This window comes from Drosophila yakuba, chromosome X, assembly GCF_016746365.2.
Source record: "Drosophila yakuba strain Tai18E2 chromosome X, Prin_Dyak_Tai18E2_2.1, whole genome shotgun sequence".
NCBI lineage: Eukaryota > Metazoa > Arthropoda > Insecta > Diptera > Drosophilidae > Drosophila > Drosophila yakuba.
In genome coordinates, this window is record NC_052526.2 from 19,409,249 (window position 1) to 19,425,342 (window position 16,094).

Here is a 16,094-nt window from a genome sequence, read left to right on the forward strand (position 1 = left end):
AGCGTCCAAAATAAATTTGGTATTAATTGGCGTTTGGCAGGCGGCCACACTGCCCCGATAGGCACGCACAATCGAAGAACGATTGCCACCGATAGGTTGCGACAACGAATCCGCACGAATCCATGAGCCCTCGCACCGCCGAGTCTTCCAGCTCCTCCCGTTCGCCCAGTCGCCCAATCGTCATGTCCCAGACGCAGTGCCGCCAGTAAACAACCGCAGCCGAGTCAAGTCCGCCGCCCGCCGTCAGCGGGAGCAGCAGCGTCAGGAGTCCGGAATCCGCAACCCGGAATCCGTTTCCCGGTTTCCGCAACAGGTTGCGTCGCCTTCGCCATCAGAAGAAGGGTTTTAGTGCGAGGTTTTGTTTTTTTTGGCCGAGCGTGGACGCAGCCAGGATGCAGCAGCGCCGCCAGCCGGCGAATGGCAACGGAGCAGGAGGAGGAACTGCCGTTGCCGCCGCCACCAAAGCCGTGCGTTCGGAGGAGCAACAGCCATTATTGGGTCAGGATGCTGGCGCCAAGGAGGCGGGAACGTCGGGCAAGGCAACGGGACGCGGCTGCTACTTCTCGCTGGCCTTCTCCATTGGTTCGATGGGCCTGGCCTGCGGCAGCCTGTGGCAGATACCCAACAGCAGTGACCGCATCTCGCTGCAGCGCGGCCTGGTGCTCACCTCGCTGGGATTCATCTACTTCGTTTCGCTAACGGACTTCTGCAACAAATACCTGCTGGAGACGACGCATGGCCAGCGCTTTCGTCGCAAGTACCGCCTGATGATGTCCGACGTCCTGGAGATCACCAACAAGTGAGTAGAAGGGCGAACGCCCACTCAATTCACGGATGCGGCTGTTGCACGCACATTCGTATCGATTTTCCCGCACTGCACACCCACACACGCACCCACACACGCACCTACTGCACTTGCGTTATGCAGTCAGGGGGTTGGTGTGGGGGGTGGGGGGTGTCACTATGCCCAATTCCCAACTCCCGAAACCCCTTTTGTTTTTGTGTCAAATAAGTAGCTGCCCTTCCATCGACCACATGATTCATGCAATCTATTTATGCGTTTCTAATACTTATATAAGCTCATAATAATAGATACTTATGTTGGCCAATATCAGTGCCATAAGTGCAACTGGAACGGCTTACACACAGACGTAGTTAGTCAGTTAGGACTTGGGATAGCTAAAGCTGCAGCTTGCTGCTGTCATCGATTACGTATGTGGGCAATGAGCGTAATAACCAAGTAACAGGTATTCTCAACATCAATCAAATTCCCGCCTTAAGGTGGCGGATGACTCACTTAGTGTTTTAGCTGCTGCTGAGCTGAATTTAGCCCAAGTTGAAGCATAATTAGATTACACTATGAAGTGGAACCCTACCCAAGTGGTGGGCACTTCAACTTTTCCTTCACCTTTTCAACCTTATCTAGGGAAATATATTACGCGGGCGCGAATCCAAAGTGCCTTACCCAGTTTTAAGTACACACTCTGGACGGGCCCTTCCTCTCCCATCGACGTGGACAGATGGAACCATAGCTTAGTGGTATATACACAAAGCTCAGCTGGACAGCAGGCGGTTGGCTGTTGTCCCCGACATTCGGCAATGGCGTTCCTTAGGCGACGCTGATTTATATCATCATCTTCTCGAGCACAGCGACATGCGGGTCAAGGTCTTGCGGCGGGCGTGGGATGTGGGCAGTGGGTTGTGGGTTGTGGGTTGTGGGAGGAGAGGAGATGAGATGAGATGAGGAGCCGGGATAGAACGGGTTTTGGCTCAAGGCTAGTGGGTTTCAGTTTCGAATCGGAATAATTGCGGGGGGGAAACAGCAATCAATCGACTTGAAACGCATTTAATCAGCCAGTGGAACGAGCTCCCTTTTCTCTCACACAAATATCCTGCATATATCCTTGGCATTTGCTCAGTAATGTGATCAGTTCTCTTGAATGCTTGAATGCACAGTAAATTATTTGAGAGAATCTAATTTCACAGCTTTTCAATGCGCCCGATGCAAGCGCACAACAAAACGGCCATTCATTAGTAATTGCCCAACTATGGAGTATCCCCTTGCCCAACTTGTTGCCCCGCAATCCCGCAATCCCGAGTGTTAATTAAACTGTGTGTAGAATTGTTTAACGCGCTTAAATTGAGGCTTTCCCCCCTTGCGATTGCATACACACGTACATTTGTTATGATGAAACATACATAGAGTATTGCCATGTGCGGCCAATTGCTGTACACAGGTGTTACACAACCCGATCTCTGGACGGGAATGGGCTCGATGTGCTTTATCAGAGCCGTAAACTTGGATAAGCACTCATCACATGCTTCCCACTCACTGCTTTCTTCTACTAAAACTTAGATTCTCATTTGCTTTCTTCTACTAGAACTTTGATTCTCATTTGCTTTCTTCTACTAAAACTTTGATTCTCATTTGCTTTCTTCTACTAAAACTTAGATTCTCATTTGCTTTCTTCTACTAAAACTTAGATTCTCATTTGCTTTCTTCTACTAAAACTAAGATTCTCATTTGCTTTCTTCTACTAAAACTTTGATTCTCATTTGCTTTCTTCTACTAAAACTTAGATTCTCATTTGCAATGACTTTTCTAGTTTCAAACTCAGAGCTTTCAACGCAGCTTTGTGCGTTAATTATGCTATTCAGATTGTATGCCTGGCATCTATTAGTATCCGCCTGACCCGGACTACGCATCTAATCCCGGCCAGACGACCCAATTTCCTGGTGGTTAATTAATGGCCCACGATCGTTGTAAGTCCCACCAGACAGACGCACTTCACCTTCGCGTTGGGAATCAGCGATAAGGCAATCAGCCGGAGCTCTTGTGATTGGCCCCGCCTATCTTCCGCCGCCCTCTATCTATCCGGGTCTGTCTGTTCGGCTTGGTTCTGTTCTGTTCTGCTCTACTCGCCACTATCGGGTAAACGAATCGATTTGGGTGAGTGAGTGCATCCAGCATTGATAAGCGATAAGCGGCTTGTTGTTAGATGCTTTGGAGGCTTTTGAAAAGCTCGAGGGAATCGTGGAATGGGAAAACTGGGTATAATAAAGCAGCCAATCGACGTAGAACTATTCAAAAACTTTCCATCGCTTTTCGCCCCCTCCCTTGACTTTTGTCATACATCTTAATTGGACATAGTTGAGGCTATTTGTTTATTTGCATTACCGCTGACTTGCTGACTTGCTGACTTGCTCGCTTGCTTGGATTGTGGACATACGCGGCGCTTCGACGTTGCGACCCAGTAACCGATATCCAAATCACATTCGATTCGATTGCCCGGCGTGGCCCAGCCCAGATATACGGCACCTGTACGCGAATGCATATATGTATGTAGTATAGTGCATGTGTATATAATGGGTATAGTATAGTGTATATATACTATATATATATACTAGACACCTTTGGGGCCATTCATTAGGCAGAATCGGCGGCGCTTCTAATTGGAACTAATGCCCACATTCGATGTGGGGACTTTGCATCGGTTCTGTTGCGCTGAGTCCGAGTTCGAGCTCGAGTTCGAGTCCCATTCCCCTTTCGATTCCAATTCGGATTCAGTGCTGGAATGAAGCTACTGGTGCTCCCGGGTGCGTCAAGGTTAAGTGATCACTTTGCACTAGGCGGCGGAATCACGTTTGACTAATTGATTGCGTGGGCAAATGGGTCACAAAACTAGGAGCACAACTGAAGAAGAAAGAACTTATGAAGTTATTCAGTAAATCATTACATTGATATTAAAACCTCAAGCAATTATATTCGCAGCACTCCAGCTAATTCGAGTCTATTTCATTACTCGTATCGCAGGGGGTTGGGCAATCGCTGGCCATTAGTTTGAGGCGCCGGCTCCGTCGCTAATGACCAACATCCTGGCATTGAGCAATCGCCGCAGCAGGACCTTGACCTTTGTGGGTGCGCCATCGCCTGGTGAAGTCATCGTCTTCGCCATTGCGTGAAATCCTTATGCGAATGTATATGGAAACGTTGAGCTTATATACTCGTACTAGAGTGGAAGATTAGCTGGCTTTGGTGGGGGTATTGTGTTACCATTTGTGATTTAATGGCAATATATTCAAAACCTACAAAATCATTTCTTAACTTTTAGTGGTTAAAAAAGAATGGATCTTTGAAATCTATTCAAGCTACGGAGATCAATTGTTTGGTTTGGCTTGCAGTGTCCACGATGCCAGTTACTTCAGATTTCGGAAACCTCTTATCACTTGCGCACCTTGCCCCTTCCCTTGGACTTGGACTTCCGCTTCTTGGAGGTGCGGCGGGTTTTGGTCTTGCTTACGCCACAGTTGCTGCTCGATGAGGAGCTGATGCTGATGGAGCTGCTGCTCACGGGGAACTCACTGACTTCCACCTCGCCAGGATGGAAGCTCACTGATTTGCTGCCCTCTTTGCGTTCCTGCGACGGATGGACGTTTTGTTCCTGCTTCCCATCCAGTAGCCTCTGCTCCCTTTGCTCCCTCTTCTCGATATCGTCGTAGGTGATGGCCTGAATCATCAACGGTCCACCATCTGGCAGAATGAAGTGCTCCGAGTCCGACATGGAGTGTTCAAATTGCACCGGCGAATGATAGGATATCGGAGCACCGGTTGCCGTGCTAAGACGATTGGCTTCCGGCTGATAGTTGACTGGCTTGGGCAAACGGGAACCCGATTTCCAGATGGACGACACCTGCTGCAGGGCGCTCATTTCACTCTTCGCACTGTCGCCACCACCAAAGCCCGGGTCTTGGAACGTTGAAGGCTCCTGGTCAGCGCCGCCGGCAGCGCGCTCTTGGCGATTGGAGCGTCGTCGACGATGACGAGTGGACTTGTCCTCGGGATAGGGCATCTGGGCCAGCTGCTCCATCATCGCCTTGTAGCGCGCATTCAGCTTGAGCGGTGGCACCTCGTACGGAGCATTTAGCGCTGCCTCGGGATCAAGCAGGATCTTTGACTTAACTGCCGCTTGTGTCGAAGGCTCTGTACTCTGCGATGGTGCATCCTCCAGCGGCAGAGGCATTCCGCCCAGTGCTTGCAGCTCGGGATCCATCTTTTGTGATGCCGCCGCCTCTGCTGCCTTTGGCTGATCTTCATCTCTGGCCGCTGCCGCCGCTGCCGCCGCTGCCGCCGCTGCCGCCGCCGCCACCGCTGCTGCTGCTGCTTTTCTACTTGCGCGTCTGAAGCGGCGACTGGACGAAGGAGGAGCGTTAAGTTGACGCACCATGGGGCGGTAGAGGTAGCGAACCACCTGTGGCTTCCTGCCACGCTTGAGGGGAATCGACACAAAGTACTGGTAGCTCATGTCGATGCCGTCCTCCATGGTGCGCGGCACCTTGTGCTGCTCCTTTCGAATGATCTTGCCAACCGTTGTGGCTTCTGGTTTTTGCGCTTCCGGGTGAGGCACCACTTTTGGGCTACCCGTGGACGTGGACGGCTGGCTGATTCTATTCACCGAAACGGGTGGTGTTCGCCTGGCACCAGCTGGAAGCCTCGACAATGTTTTGGTTTCTTCGATGTACGGATTCCTTGTTATTCCTGTCTTCGACTCTCTGGGCCGCAGAAGCAACGAGCTCTTGGAAGGCTGTCTTCTAGCCTTTGGCGGTGTCACATACTGACTCATTGGATGTTGCACTGTTGACTCCTTTGGCGAACTTATCATCATCATATGGAGGTTCCTAGCTGGGCTCTTTGATTCATTTCTCTGCTGACTGGCCGCGCTCACCTTGCGTTGATTTATATATTGCCTAGGATGCTCTATGGATTCGTCCAGATAACGATTGGTGTGCTGTTTCACCGCCTCGTCCTTGTGCAGCTTAATCGTGGATAACTTTGACTGCTCCATTGGTTGAATGACCCACGAATCCTTGAACGGTTCATTTGTCGAGGCACCTGACTGATTTCTTGGCTGATTCATGAGCAGATAAATGGAAGGCTTTCGCGAGGGATCCTTTGCTGAGAATGCTTCATACGTATTAGAATCCTTTGGTAGCTCGTCTTTGGAGCGGTGCATCATGGCGGCTTCCTTCAGTTGAGCGGTTAGCTGATTGACGACATGATTTACCGACTGGCTGATTGGATTCGGCACCTTGACCATGGGCATGAACTTTGGTGGCGAAATCGATTGCACCATGGGTGCGTTCATTGCCATCCTCGTTTTGGCGTTGCCCTTCTGCACGGGAAACTTGTTCTGCTCCTTTTCCTGCACCTTCTCCTGCTCCTTCCTCTGCCTTTTCTCCTGCTCCTTCCCCTGCTCCTTCTTCTGCTCCTTCTCCTGCTCCTTCTTCTGCTCCTTCTCCTGCTCCATCTCCTGCTTCTTCTCCTGCTCCTTCTTCTCCTTCTCCTTGGGATTTTGATTTTCCGGCGTTTTCACGTCCCCCTTCGATGAGACAGGCTGCATGATCTTAATCACCGTCGAGGTCAGCTTGATGGCCTTGCTACCCATCGCACCTTGTACTGCAGGACTCAGTTGCTCGGCGGTGGGCGTACTGATCCCTTGCTTGCACTCAATCACACTGGTGTTGCTGCTGGTGGTATTCGAGTGGGGACTTGACGTACTGGACGTGCTGCTCCGTACTACAACGTTCTCCGTGGTGCAGCTGCTGGAGTTCGAACTGGTGCTCATGGCTGGACTCTGAAGGCGACTCCGGCTGGGAGCGGGACTACTAGCAACGTCCGGACTGGGAGAGCAGGAGATCGGCAGCTGCAATGTGTTGACAAGATCGGGTAACGGGGTTATGGGTGTGGCATCACGCAGAGGTACATCCTTCAGCGCCACAACTTCGGTTGAACTGCTGGGCGAGCTGCTTGGCGATCTAAAGGATGATTGTTGGGACAATGGACTTGGTATGGACCTACTGGCTGACCAGTTGGGGGACCTACTCGTCTGGTTTCTCATTCTTCGCGGATTCATCTGGCGCAGCTGTGCCTGCATCAGCGCATCCACGTGCATGATCCGCTGGCTGGGCACACGGAATATGCGCGATGCTCGCCCCTTGCTCCTTGTTGTCCGCCCAATCTGTTCAGCCGGCAAAGGCATCAGTAGCTGCGACCTGTGCAGATGACCACCACCACCACTGCTGCTACTGCTGCTGCTGCTGCTGCTGCACCTGCATCGTTGCTCCAAATCTGCAGCGTGATCCGCCTTGCGCTCCTGCGATCCGCTGGCCAGTGGCGGAAAATGATCCTCGGAGGAGGACTTGCTGCACGGCGTAAAGCTCTGCGATGGCTTCATGATCCACTTGACCTCGTTTACGCGGCGGGAGATGGGTATCCTTGCGGCAGCCGGAGGAGCTGGCCTGCGACGCAACGTGGATGTGGCCGTGGTTTGCATAACCCTCGTGGCAACACCACCACCAGTTGCCCTTTTGGGCACTGGCTTGGCTGCATCTGCTGTCACTGCGCTCGCCGGAGTTGCTCGACTTGCTGGTTTCTTGGGCACAGCTCCAGCTGCTCCACTCGATGGTCTGGTACTGGACTTGTTTGCCGGCTGTGCTGCACCAGTTCCTCCTCCCAATCTCGAAGCTCCTGCTGTGTCATTTGATGGCCCTGGCTTCCTTTGACTTGGTGGCTGCATTGCAGCAGCAGCACCACCTTTTGGGGTTCCAACGCCAGTGCCCGTTCTGCTCTTGAGCGCCAAGTTTCGATTGGCGGGAGTACGGCGGCCTCCACCTAAGAATTTAGACATCTCCGTGGACATGGCGCCTATGCCGAAAGTTTTGTGGTTGGATCTTGTGGTCGAACGGGAATTTCAATTGATCTCGAAATTTAGTTTTTGTACTTTTTTCTCAATGGTTAAAAACGATTTTGTTTAATTTTTATTCGATAATTTAACATAATGATTGGTAAAGGGAGTAAATAGTAATGACATACAGCAGATGTACCTACTGTGATGTGGAAAAACATGTGTATTCAAATTATTAGTTAGTATTAGTTTGAAGCCATGGCATTGTTTTCAATCTGGAAATCAACCTTTCGATACAGAAAACCCAAAATTGTAGTTTCTCGCCGAGATTGAGGGAGATGTGCTGTGCACCGATGAGTGCACCATCGATGTGCTGCCCACCAGCTGGTCATGTGCCATGGCAGCCAATGCATCCAGCGACGGTCTACCAGTGCTGTCCGTCCGCCAAGTGCACACTGTGCTGCCACAACGAGTCGAAGCACGAGTGCCACTGCAGCTGCCAGCGCAACAGGCACATTGTGGAGGCGTTCAGCTGCCTGTTCCGGGTGAGCAAGTTCCAGATCCTGACCACGCTCTTTCTACTCGCCTATCACGAGAGCAGGCCGCTGCCGCGCTATCCGCGCGATCGCACCTGGTCGGTGATGGAGAACGTGAAGGCGCCGTACACGGAGCTGCACGACCTGAGGATCTACGACAGCATGTTCGATCGCTGTGGCCACCGCATCGATCCGCTGGACCGGCGGAACACGTACAAGCTGTTGCGCCTGATCTTTCTCGGCCCGGTGCTGGTGCCGGAGCAGCGGACACAGCTGCTGGCCATGCTGTACAAGCTGAATGCCCGGGCCGCCTGTCCCGTGGATCTCGCTGGCCTGCTGTCGGTGGTGCAGCATGTGAAGCTGGACGAGCTGGTGTGCGGCATCTTGGAGCAGGACGGACGCGCGAAGCGGTTCCACAGCGGGCGGCAGTGCTTGGAGCTGTGCAATCTATACCAGAAAGTGGTCGCCACCGACAAGGAAGCGGTGATTAAGAAGCGCCGCCGTCGCAGAGAGAAGTCCAAGAGCAAGGATGCGGATGCACAGAAGAAGCCGCGCAGAACCATCACCGCGCAGATATACTGCACCCGTCGCGTTCCGGAACCGGACGACATGAGCTCACGGAACGAGGGCACAACGCCAATCGTACGCAGTACCGCCACCTCCTTGCGTCGCTCCTCCAACCGGAAGAGCTGGGCGCCGGCCAATCGGAGCAGCATCAATGCCTCGGAGAAGGGATCTCGCCGTGGCTCACACAACTCCGCCGGCTCGCCGAAGAGGAACAAGCCGGAAGCGGCCAACGTGGGAGTGCGCATGCAGGGCGGCGATCGATAGGGAATCTTCGTCTGTCTTTGATCTCGGTCCATCTACATTTACTAAAAATTCCCTAATGCAACTGCGCTTTGCTCTTCATTTGGAAGGATTTTTCAAATATTTACTATAGTTTATTCAGATGCACAGATGCCTGGAGATCGGAACTTGCAGTTCGTGTTGAGTTATGTCCTGCGTTTGCATCGCGGACTGGGCAGATACTCGCCGAGCACTTGCTCCTCGAGCAGCCCTGTGTAGGTGGGTGGGATGACCATGGTATCCTGCGAGGCACTGCGCAGTTGCCTGTGCCTGTGCCGCCAGTCCAAGCTGTCATCTGCGTCCGCCTCATCGTCACTGGACGAGGATTGCATTGAATCGGAGCAATCATTGACTAGGCTCTGTTTGGTCGTGGGAATTGCAGAAGCAGCGTGTTTGGCTCTCAAGCTCTCAAAGAACATGGCAAGTGGCGTGGGATGTGACAGTTTTTGGGGTTTGTCGGATAAACTGCTAGATCCTGCGGCTTGCCGTCCACCACCTTCCATCCGAAACGTCGATTGATCCCTTTCCATACTCCTCCTTGCATTGCAGCTGCTGGGGATTTCATTCCTCAGCGGATAGTTCTCGTAGTAGGTCGATGTGGATGGTCTCGTGTAAAGGACAGCTTCATCATCCATGTGGTGTGTTGGATGGGAGACATCGTTTGAATGCAGCACCCTCACCTGGCTGTGATATGGCCCAGCTTCCAAGTTGCTTGGATTCTGTTCCTGGCTGCAGCCACTTTGCTGGTGGCAATCCAGTTGCGGATTGTGTCTCGATCTGGGCCGAGTTCCGCCCAGAGCCTGGACCACACCTCTAAGCCCCTGAGCAGCAGCTCTTAAGGCTCCAGCGCGATTCCCGCCCAGGTTTGCTTGATATGTGGACTGGCCAGCGTAGGAGTTGTTCCTTGGGCTGTCCGACATGAGGTAGTTGTTCTGCGTGCAATAGGGCGAGTCTTCCCACTGCTGGCTAGCATTGTTTGGATAGTGACCAGGTGCTTGGTACTCCGGAAGCCATTCGGGGGTTTGCTCAACGGCTGCGCTTTCCACATGGTACTGTGGATACTGTGGAAACATGAGCAAATGCTGGTGTTTCAGGAGCGCTGGCGCAGGAGGAGGCGATGGCGATGGCGATGTCGATGTCGGTGGCGGTGGACGCTGGGTGCGCAGTAGCGTGCGAGCGTGGTGATGCTGCTGTGGCTGCCACCTCATGGCGTCACTGAACAACATTGCCTTGTGGCGTCTGCAGCCACATGGCGGTGGAGTGCGAGTGGAACTGGGCTGAAGATATGCTGCATCCAGCGGAGGAGTGTGGTATCTGCAGCAACAGCAGTGCTCATCCTGCTGCTCCCCTGCCACATGGACCTGCGCCTCTTGTGCTGGATCCACACTGGCCACCGAGGGGGCGGGCGCACAGGGACACCGGACACTGTCCGTGTTGGAGCTGAGCGCCCGGATGGAGGTGGTGGAGCGCAGGGAGCGACAGCTACACCTGGCGCCTCCCGCCACCTCGCCGCCACCCGGCTGCGTGTCCGTGTAGTATCTGCGACCCGTCTCCAAGTGCCGCGGTGCAGTGCTGGGCAGCGATGCCTGGTATTGAATTGCCGCCTTCCTGGTGGACGACTTCAGTGCTGAACTTCGGTATGGTGATTGTACTCTCGAGTACTGACTGGAGTAGACATCGGAGTGGTAGGGATACGTGGAGTTGGATTGAAATCTCTGCCTTTGTTCGCTCTGCTTGGCTGGCTCTCGACTTTTTTTCCGTGTCCAGTAGGATGCATCCGAAGTGCTAGGAGTATCGGGAACTGCATGTTGTGCAGCCCAACGTTGGCCGCTGGAGGAGCGCTCTCGTTGCGAGGAGCGTGAGGAGGAGCTGCAGGAGGAAGGTCTCTTCTGACTTCGCTCTTTGCTTGCACTGCGATTTGAGCACTTCGCTGCTCGTTGGCTCTTCGGAGATGTGCCTCGGGATGATGCCTTGGATGAGCTCTTTGAGGAATATCCCACTTGGCTGCTGCTTGGTAGCTTCTGATCTTGAGCAGCGCCTTGCACCCGACACATACTATAGTTTTCCTTCCTGGGCTCACGATCCGGCTTCTTTTTCTTGACCTTCCGCAGATTGCGAAGTTTCACTGTAGCCGAATTGGTGATGGTTAATCTCTTGGCTGTGAATTCCTCTGGCAACAAAGCACCTAATATCCTTGGCTTAGATCGCGGCGTAGTTATGGGTTTCGCATGAGATTTGGCTTGGATCTTGGACCGTTCCGATGAAGATGCACCTGAAGTTTCAGTGGATTGCTGGCGTGGACTCGACGACTTGGCTCTGGGTCTCTTCCGCGCCACGCGTTTCATCAGCTGGTGAAAGTCATTAGCCAAGTAGCAGGCCCTAACTCGATGTCCGCACTTCAAGTAATCCAGCTCACTGCTCGACTTGCGTGTCACCTCAACACTTTGGAGCACCTCTTGTTGGGCTTCGGCCAGCGCGAAAGTGCAATTGCTGACGGGCGGCAGTTGGAAGGATTGCTGCGGCAATGCGCATTTGCAGTCGGGTTGGCATTGTGTCACCTCCAAGTGTGGCTGCTCCTGCTGGACTGGATTCCAACCCGCCAAGGTGCGTTCGCTGGCGGGTGTGCGAAATGGCAACGACTGTTCGCTGTTGGCTTGTCCACGCATAACTTCGCTATTCGGATGACAGTTCTGGAAGCGGGTTTCGGCCAAGGATTGGGGTCTCAGTGTAATGCTGCTGTCGCCCTGCTCGATCCTTTCATTGCAGGAGTCCCCCTTGGACTTCTGCCAGCTGCAGGGTGCCGGCTGTGCGGCTATGTGGAATGGCCGCTTCTTGTTCTGACGCATCTGTCCGTAGCGCTCGCGGTTTTGTTGGTAGTTCGCATTCAAATTGTAGAGCAAATGGCGACCTGGTTCGATGCAACGCTTGCAGATGCCAGTGAATCCACTGAGGATGCCCCGCGGCTGGTGTCGGCACTGGCATTCCCTGGGCATTTCGGGTGAGCTTGATGACGAAGCAGGCGTGGATGCAGTCGAAGAAGCTGGCAAGGATGCAGGTGCAGACGCAGATGGATTAGCAGGTGCCGGCGAAGCCGATGGATAGGAAGACAGCGGCGAAAAGTGCGAGGGAGCATAGGCAGCTCTGTATGACTGCGATTGCCGGTGGAAGCAGTAGGGGAATCTCCGCCGCCGCTCGGGATTCGTTTGCTGCCGCTCCTGTTGGTTTTCGCTCCTGCGCCCCTGCCACCTTTCAGGGTGACGATTCTCGGAGGGATTCGACGATTGGGCAGTCTGTCCGCTGTCCACCTGCCTGACCCTCTGGCCATCCGCTTTCTCCACCGGCTTGTTCAACTGCTTCTCCACCTGCTTGTCCACCTGCTTGTCCACCTGCTTTCTGCGCCATTGCTCCTGTCGCTCATCCTCAGAAGTGGAGGAATCGTCCATTAGTTGCTTTCCAGTTCCCTTAGTTACCGCGCAACACTCATTGGGGCAGGTGTCATTTGTGCAGCAGCACTTCTTGAACTTCTCTGATTTCTCCTTCAACGACTTGGAGCCCTTCCTCTCCGCCTGCTTCTTGGCGGGCTGTTTGTTGTCCTCCATTGGTCGGGATTCCAGTGGTGGCCAAGAAGGAGCCAACACAGATGTGGCCACCGAATCGTCGCCCAGAAATCGCTGCTTCGCATTCGTATGGCGCTCGCCACACGGACAACATGGCTCAGTGTCGCCCCAGTGATGCATGGAGATGCCGTAAAGCGGACAGCTCTCGCTCATGGCCGCCTCGTAGCTGGCCAGGATGCGAAAGAACTCCGGCGAAATGCGACGGAAGCGCGCCGGATCGAGACGCCGTTGTGGCGCCTGGCGCAAGTCGAACTTGCGACGCAGGCACGGCAACAGCGGCTCCGTCCGGAGTGCCGCCTCCAAGCAATCGCTGGCCATGGGCTGTCCATCGGCCTGGAAGAGGCAGTCACAGGATGCGCCTGCCCGTCGCTTCAGGCAGGAGCAGCTGCCTCTGCGCACTGGACAACGATGGCCAGCCCTCTCCCAGTGGAATCTCCTTCGCTTGTCTCCCTTACTGTGCTCATTCTGCGCTTGGGCATTGCCGAGGAGGAAGGGGTTACCATTAACCACTCGTGGCTCCGTGGTGGGAATGCATGCTGCCACCTTGCCTCCAGACTCCTCGGCATCCTTCATTTGGCTAGCTATTGGAGCCACTGCTCCGGACTTGCTGACTGCTTGTGTCTTCTTGCTGTCCCTAACCGCCAATCCATCGCTGAGGGCGGCCAGCTCCTCGGGGCTGAGCTTGTCCAGAAATACCTTCTGCTTGCGGAACCACTCGGTGGCCAGGTCGGGCACAAGTAAACGCTCCGATTTGCGGCTTTCGCCGGACAGGAGCTGCTCGAAGAGCGAACAACGGGACGTCTTGTCTTCGAGGGCTGATGATTGCGGTGGAAAATTGCTCATGCCCTTTCGCACGAAGCGATCCAGACAGCCCGTGGAACGGGAGGTGCCGGTCTCCAGCAGTCGGGTTAGATACTGCCGCATGGCTCGTTCTGGACCAGGATCACATGGCTCCATTTGGGGTGCCTTGCGATGATGAGGGAGGGTAGAGATGACTTCTTCCGCTTGGTTACCAAAAATTTTGACGATTTTCCCAGATAATTTATGAGTTTTGTCGAAATCTGAAGGCTCAATTGAATTTTGAGTCATAAGAACGTAATCGCAAACTGTGAATCTAAGCCCAAGTCTTACAACCTTCATACGATAAGGTAAAATGCGTCATGCCAGCTTATTACTTTATTTTATCACATAATTGAAGTAGTGCATATGTATATAAAGGGGGGAATTGTATAATTGATATTAGAACAATATGAGATCTAGAGAAAAGGCTTCCCAATCTCAACGTATTACTATCTAATAAGAATGCCCAAAGAATATGTATTAAAACATGACTATGCTTCCAGAATCGTGTCGGCCATCCAGGCGACATTCTCCTTCCTCGTGGGACTCATCGTCTGCAAGTCGACGTGCACCAAATCCTTTGTATATGCATCACACTTCTTGATGGAGGCGTACGGCTGGTTCGGCACCGCCTACTTCATGTACGACATCTGGTCGATGTACAAGGTGCACACCCAGAAGATCGCCGATAAGCTGCACCTGCTGCGCATTACCAAGGGCAGGGAGCAGGGAGCGGTGGTGAGCAATGGTCATGCCAATGGCAAGGTCAACGGCAGCAAGTCACCGGCAAGTGGCAACAACAACGGCAGCACTCCAACCAATCTGCACGAGATCTGCGACTACGATGGAGCCTGTGTCCAGATACCCAAGGACGGTAGATGGGACTTCCTTAAGTACGTGGTCACGCACCCGGTCATGATGATACACCATGTCTTTATCGGAACCTTTGGATTGCTGGTGGTGACGGTAAGCACAACTTGCCACCACATACAACACATACATATACCTATGTTTAATACCTATGTACATATCTAACGATTTCAGTACATACGCGGTGGCGGCCACTGTATCTATAGCTACATGTTCATGATGGAGTTCTCCACGCCGTTCGTCTCGTTGCGCAGCATCCTGAGCACCATGCGCCTCAAGGACTCGCGCGTGTACATCGCCAATGGGCTGCTCATGCTGGCCACCTTCTTCGTGTGCCGCGTCTGCATGTGGCCATACGTGATGTGGCGCTACAGCCTGGCCATTGAGGCTGCGTCCCTGTGGTCGGCCATGTGTGGCCTGCCACGAGGATGCCTCATCAGCATCGCTATACTGTTCTTGCCACAGCTCTACTGGTTCTATCTGATGGTTTTGGGGGCTCTCAAGGTGCGTGGCAGTTGCATACGAATCGTTCTGTCTTGCTCACTTTCATGCATATCTTTCCTTTTCTATTTCAGGTCTTTCTACCGCAGAAGAGGCGGCCACCTAATGCAGTTCTACCGGCAAAGTCTGCGACCACGCCCACCCCCACCGCCGTCGTAAATGGCAAAAATTAGTGCAAATTGTATTTATTTTGAGGCAGAGTTCCAGCCGCAAACGTATTGCGGAGATCTTGCTATTGTTTATACATTTTTAACAATTAATTATACAACAACTACAACGACCCACAACGTCGAAAGCCGAAAACTGAACGCAGAATCGTGAGGATGGATAGAGATTGAACACGGCAGCGGAATCGATGGCGGATAACAAATGAACAGAAGACATTGAACAGAAATTTAGTGTTAAAAAGGCATTATATACTAAAAAAACTAAAGAACACGAAGAACTAAGAACGAGAACGAGAACAAAACTAAAACCAAATGCAGATAAAGCGAATAAACTATGTTGCTTATTTTTTGAAGCAAGCCCCCTAAACATAAACGAATTAATGTTGCATTCAATTTCCGCTATATCCACGAAATCGATGTTGTTAATCGCCCCAAAAACAAAAAAAAACCAAATTGTCCAGGGAAAAGCTTGTGTTAATACCATAAATGTTAGAAATATATATTGCGTATGCGAAGGGATAACTGAGAAGCATATGAAAGCCAAAAGAAATTGGCCAGATGCACGGCTAGGAATGTTCGATGTGCATATATTGATATTGATATATATATATGTATATATATATATATATATTGTATAGTGATCAAAGAATATATAGATACCCGGGGACCGTAGATCATTTTTCGGCCATCTATGTAGAGAATAAGGTCAAATGGCAAACGATGTACAGTAGTTTGCTGCAACTTAACTACCAGCCGACCAGAACATATATTTTCTGAATTGCATATCACGATATTTTAAAATACAAAAATATTTGTAATCAAAAATTTAACTGTGCTACACGAGAGTTAAGCATCAGTATCCTTTATCTTATTCTTTAAATTCAAAAGCTGTTCTACTGTTTTAAATATTTTGATATGCTTATTTGTTTGATTTGTTTAACTATTTTCTTTATTAGAATATAAATACCACTTATATTATGTATGTATATTGGCCTATTTTGTGCGCTATAGCCTAACTTGTTTAGCTCATTACAT

General features: G+C 52.0%; 4 protein-coding genes across 4 annotated transcripts; 2 read left to right on the plus strand and 2 right to left on the minus strand.

Annotated features, from left to right (window-relative positions):
* The first annotated feature begins 81 nt into the window (after window positions 1–81).
* LOC6526008 (ceramide synthase) lies at window positions 82–15,432 on the plus strand. The gene is made up of 4 exons (XM_002101790.4): window positions 82–799; window positions 14,025–14,487; window positions 14,566–14,895; window positions 14,967–15,432. Exons 1-4 carry the CDS (start codon window positions 393–395, stop codon window positions 15,063–15,065), a joined length of 1,299 nt encoding a protein of 432 aa, XP_002101826.1. The 5' UTR covers window positions 82–392; the 3' UTR covers window positions 15,066–15,432.
* On the minus strand, window positions 3,138–7,844 carry LOC6526009. Its single transcript, XM_039373738.2, has one exon. It carries the CDS (start codon window positions 7,695–7,697, stop codon window positions 4,224–4,226), a length of 3,474 nt encoding a protein of 1,157 aa, XP_039229672.1. The 5' UTR covers window positions 7,698–7,844; the 3' UTR covers window positions 3,138–4,223.
* On the plus strand, window positions 7,928–9,110 carry LOC26536330. Its single transcript, XM_015191101.3, has one exon. It carries the CDS (start codon window positions 8,021–8,023, stop codon window positions 9,047–9,049), a length of 1,029 nt encoding a protein of 342 aa, XP_015046587.1. The 5' UTR covers window positions 7,928–8,020; the 3' UTR covers window positions 9,050–9,110.
* Window positions 9,138–14,012, minus strand: LOC6526010. The gene has a single exon (XM_002101792.4). It carries the CDS (start codon window positions 13,819–13,821, stop codon window positions 9,211–9,213), a length of 4,611 nt encoding a protein of 1,536 aa, XP_002101828.2. The 5' UTR covers window positions 13,822–14,012; the 3' UTR covers window positions 9,138–9,210.
* Window positions 15,433–16,094: the final 662 nt, after the last annotated feature.

What these genes read in the sequence shown, in the direction of transcription:
- LOC6526010 (XM_002101792.4), bottom strand. Translation starts at nt 13,821, where the DNA reads ATGAAGGTTGTAAGACTTGGGCTTAGATTCACAGTTTGCGATTACGTT.
- LOC6526008 (XM_002101790.4), top strand. Translation starts at nt 393, where the DNA reads ATGCAGCAGCGCCGCCAGCCGGCGAATGGCAACGGAGCAGGAGGAGGA. An exon ending in GTCCTGGAGATCACCAACAA is followed by an intron (nt 800 to 14,024) that starts GTGAGTAGAAGG and finishes CTATGCTTCCAG; the next exon opens with AATCGTGTCGGCCATCCAGG. An exon ending in TGGTTTTGGGGGCTCTCAAG is followed by an intron (nt 14,896 to 14,966) that starts GTGCGTGGCAGT and finishes TTTCTATTTCAG; the next exon opens with GTCTTTCTACCGCAGAAGAG.
- LOC26536330 (XM_015191101.3), top strand. Translation starts at nt 8,021, where the DNA reads ATGTGCTGTGCACCGATGAGTGCACCATCGATGTGCTGCCCACCAGCT.
- LOC6526009 (XM_039373738.2), bottom strand. Translation starts at nt 7,697, where the DNA reads ATGTCCACGGAGATGTCTAAATTCTTAGGTGGAGGCCGCCGTACTCCC.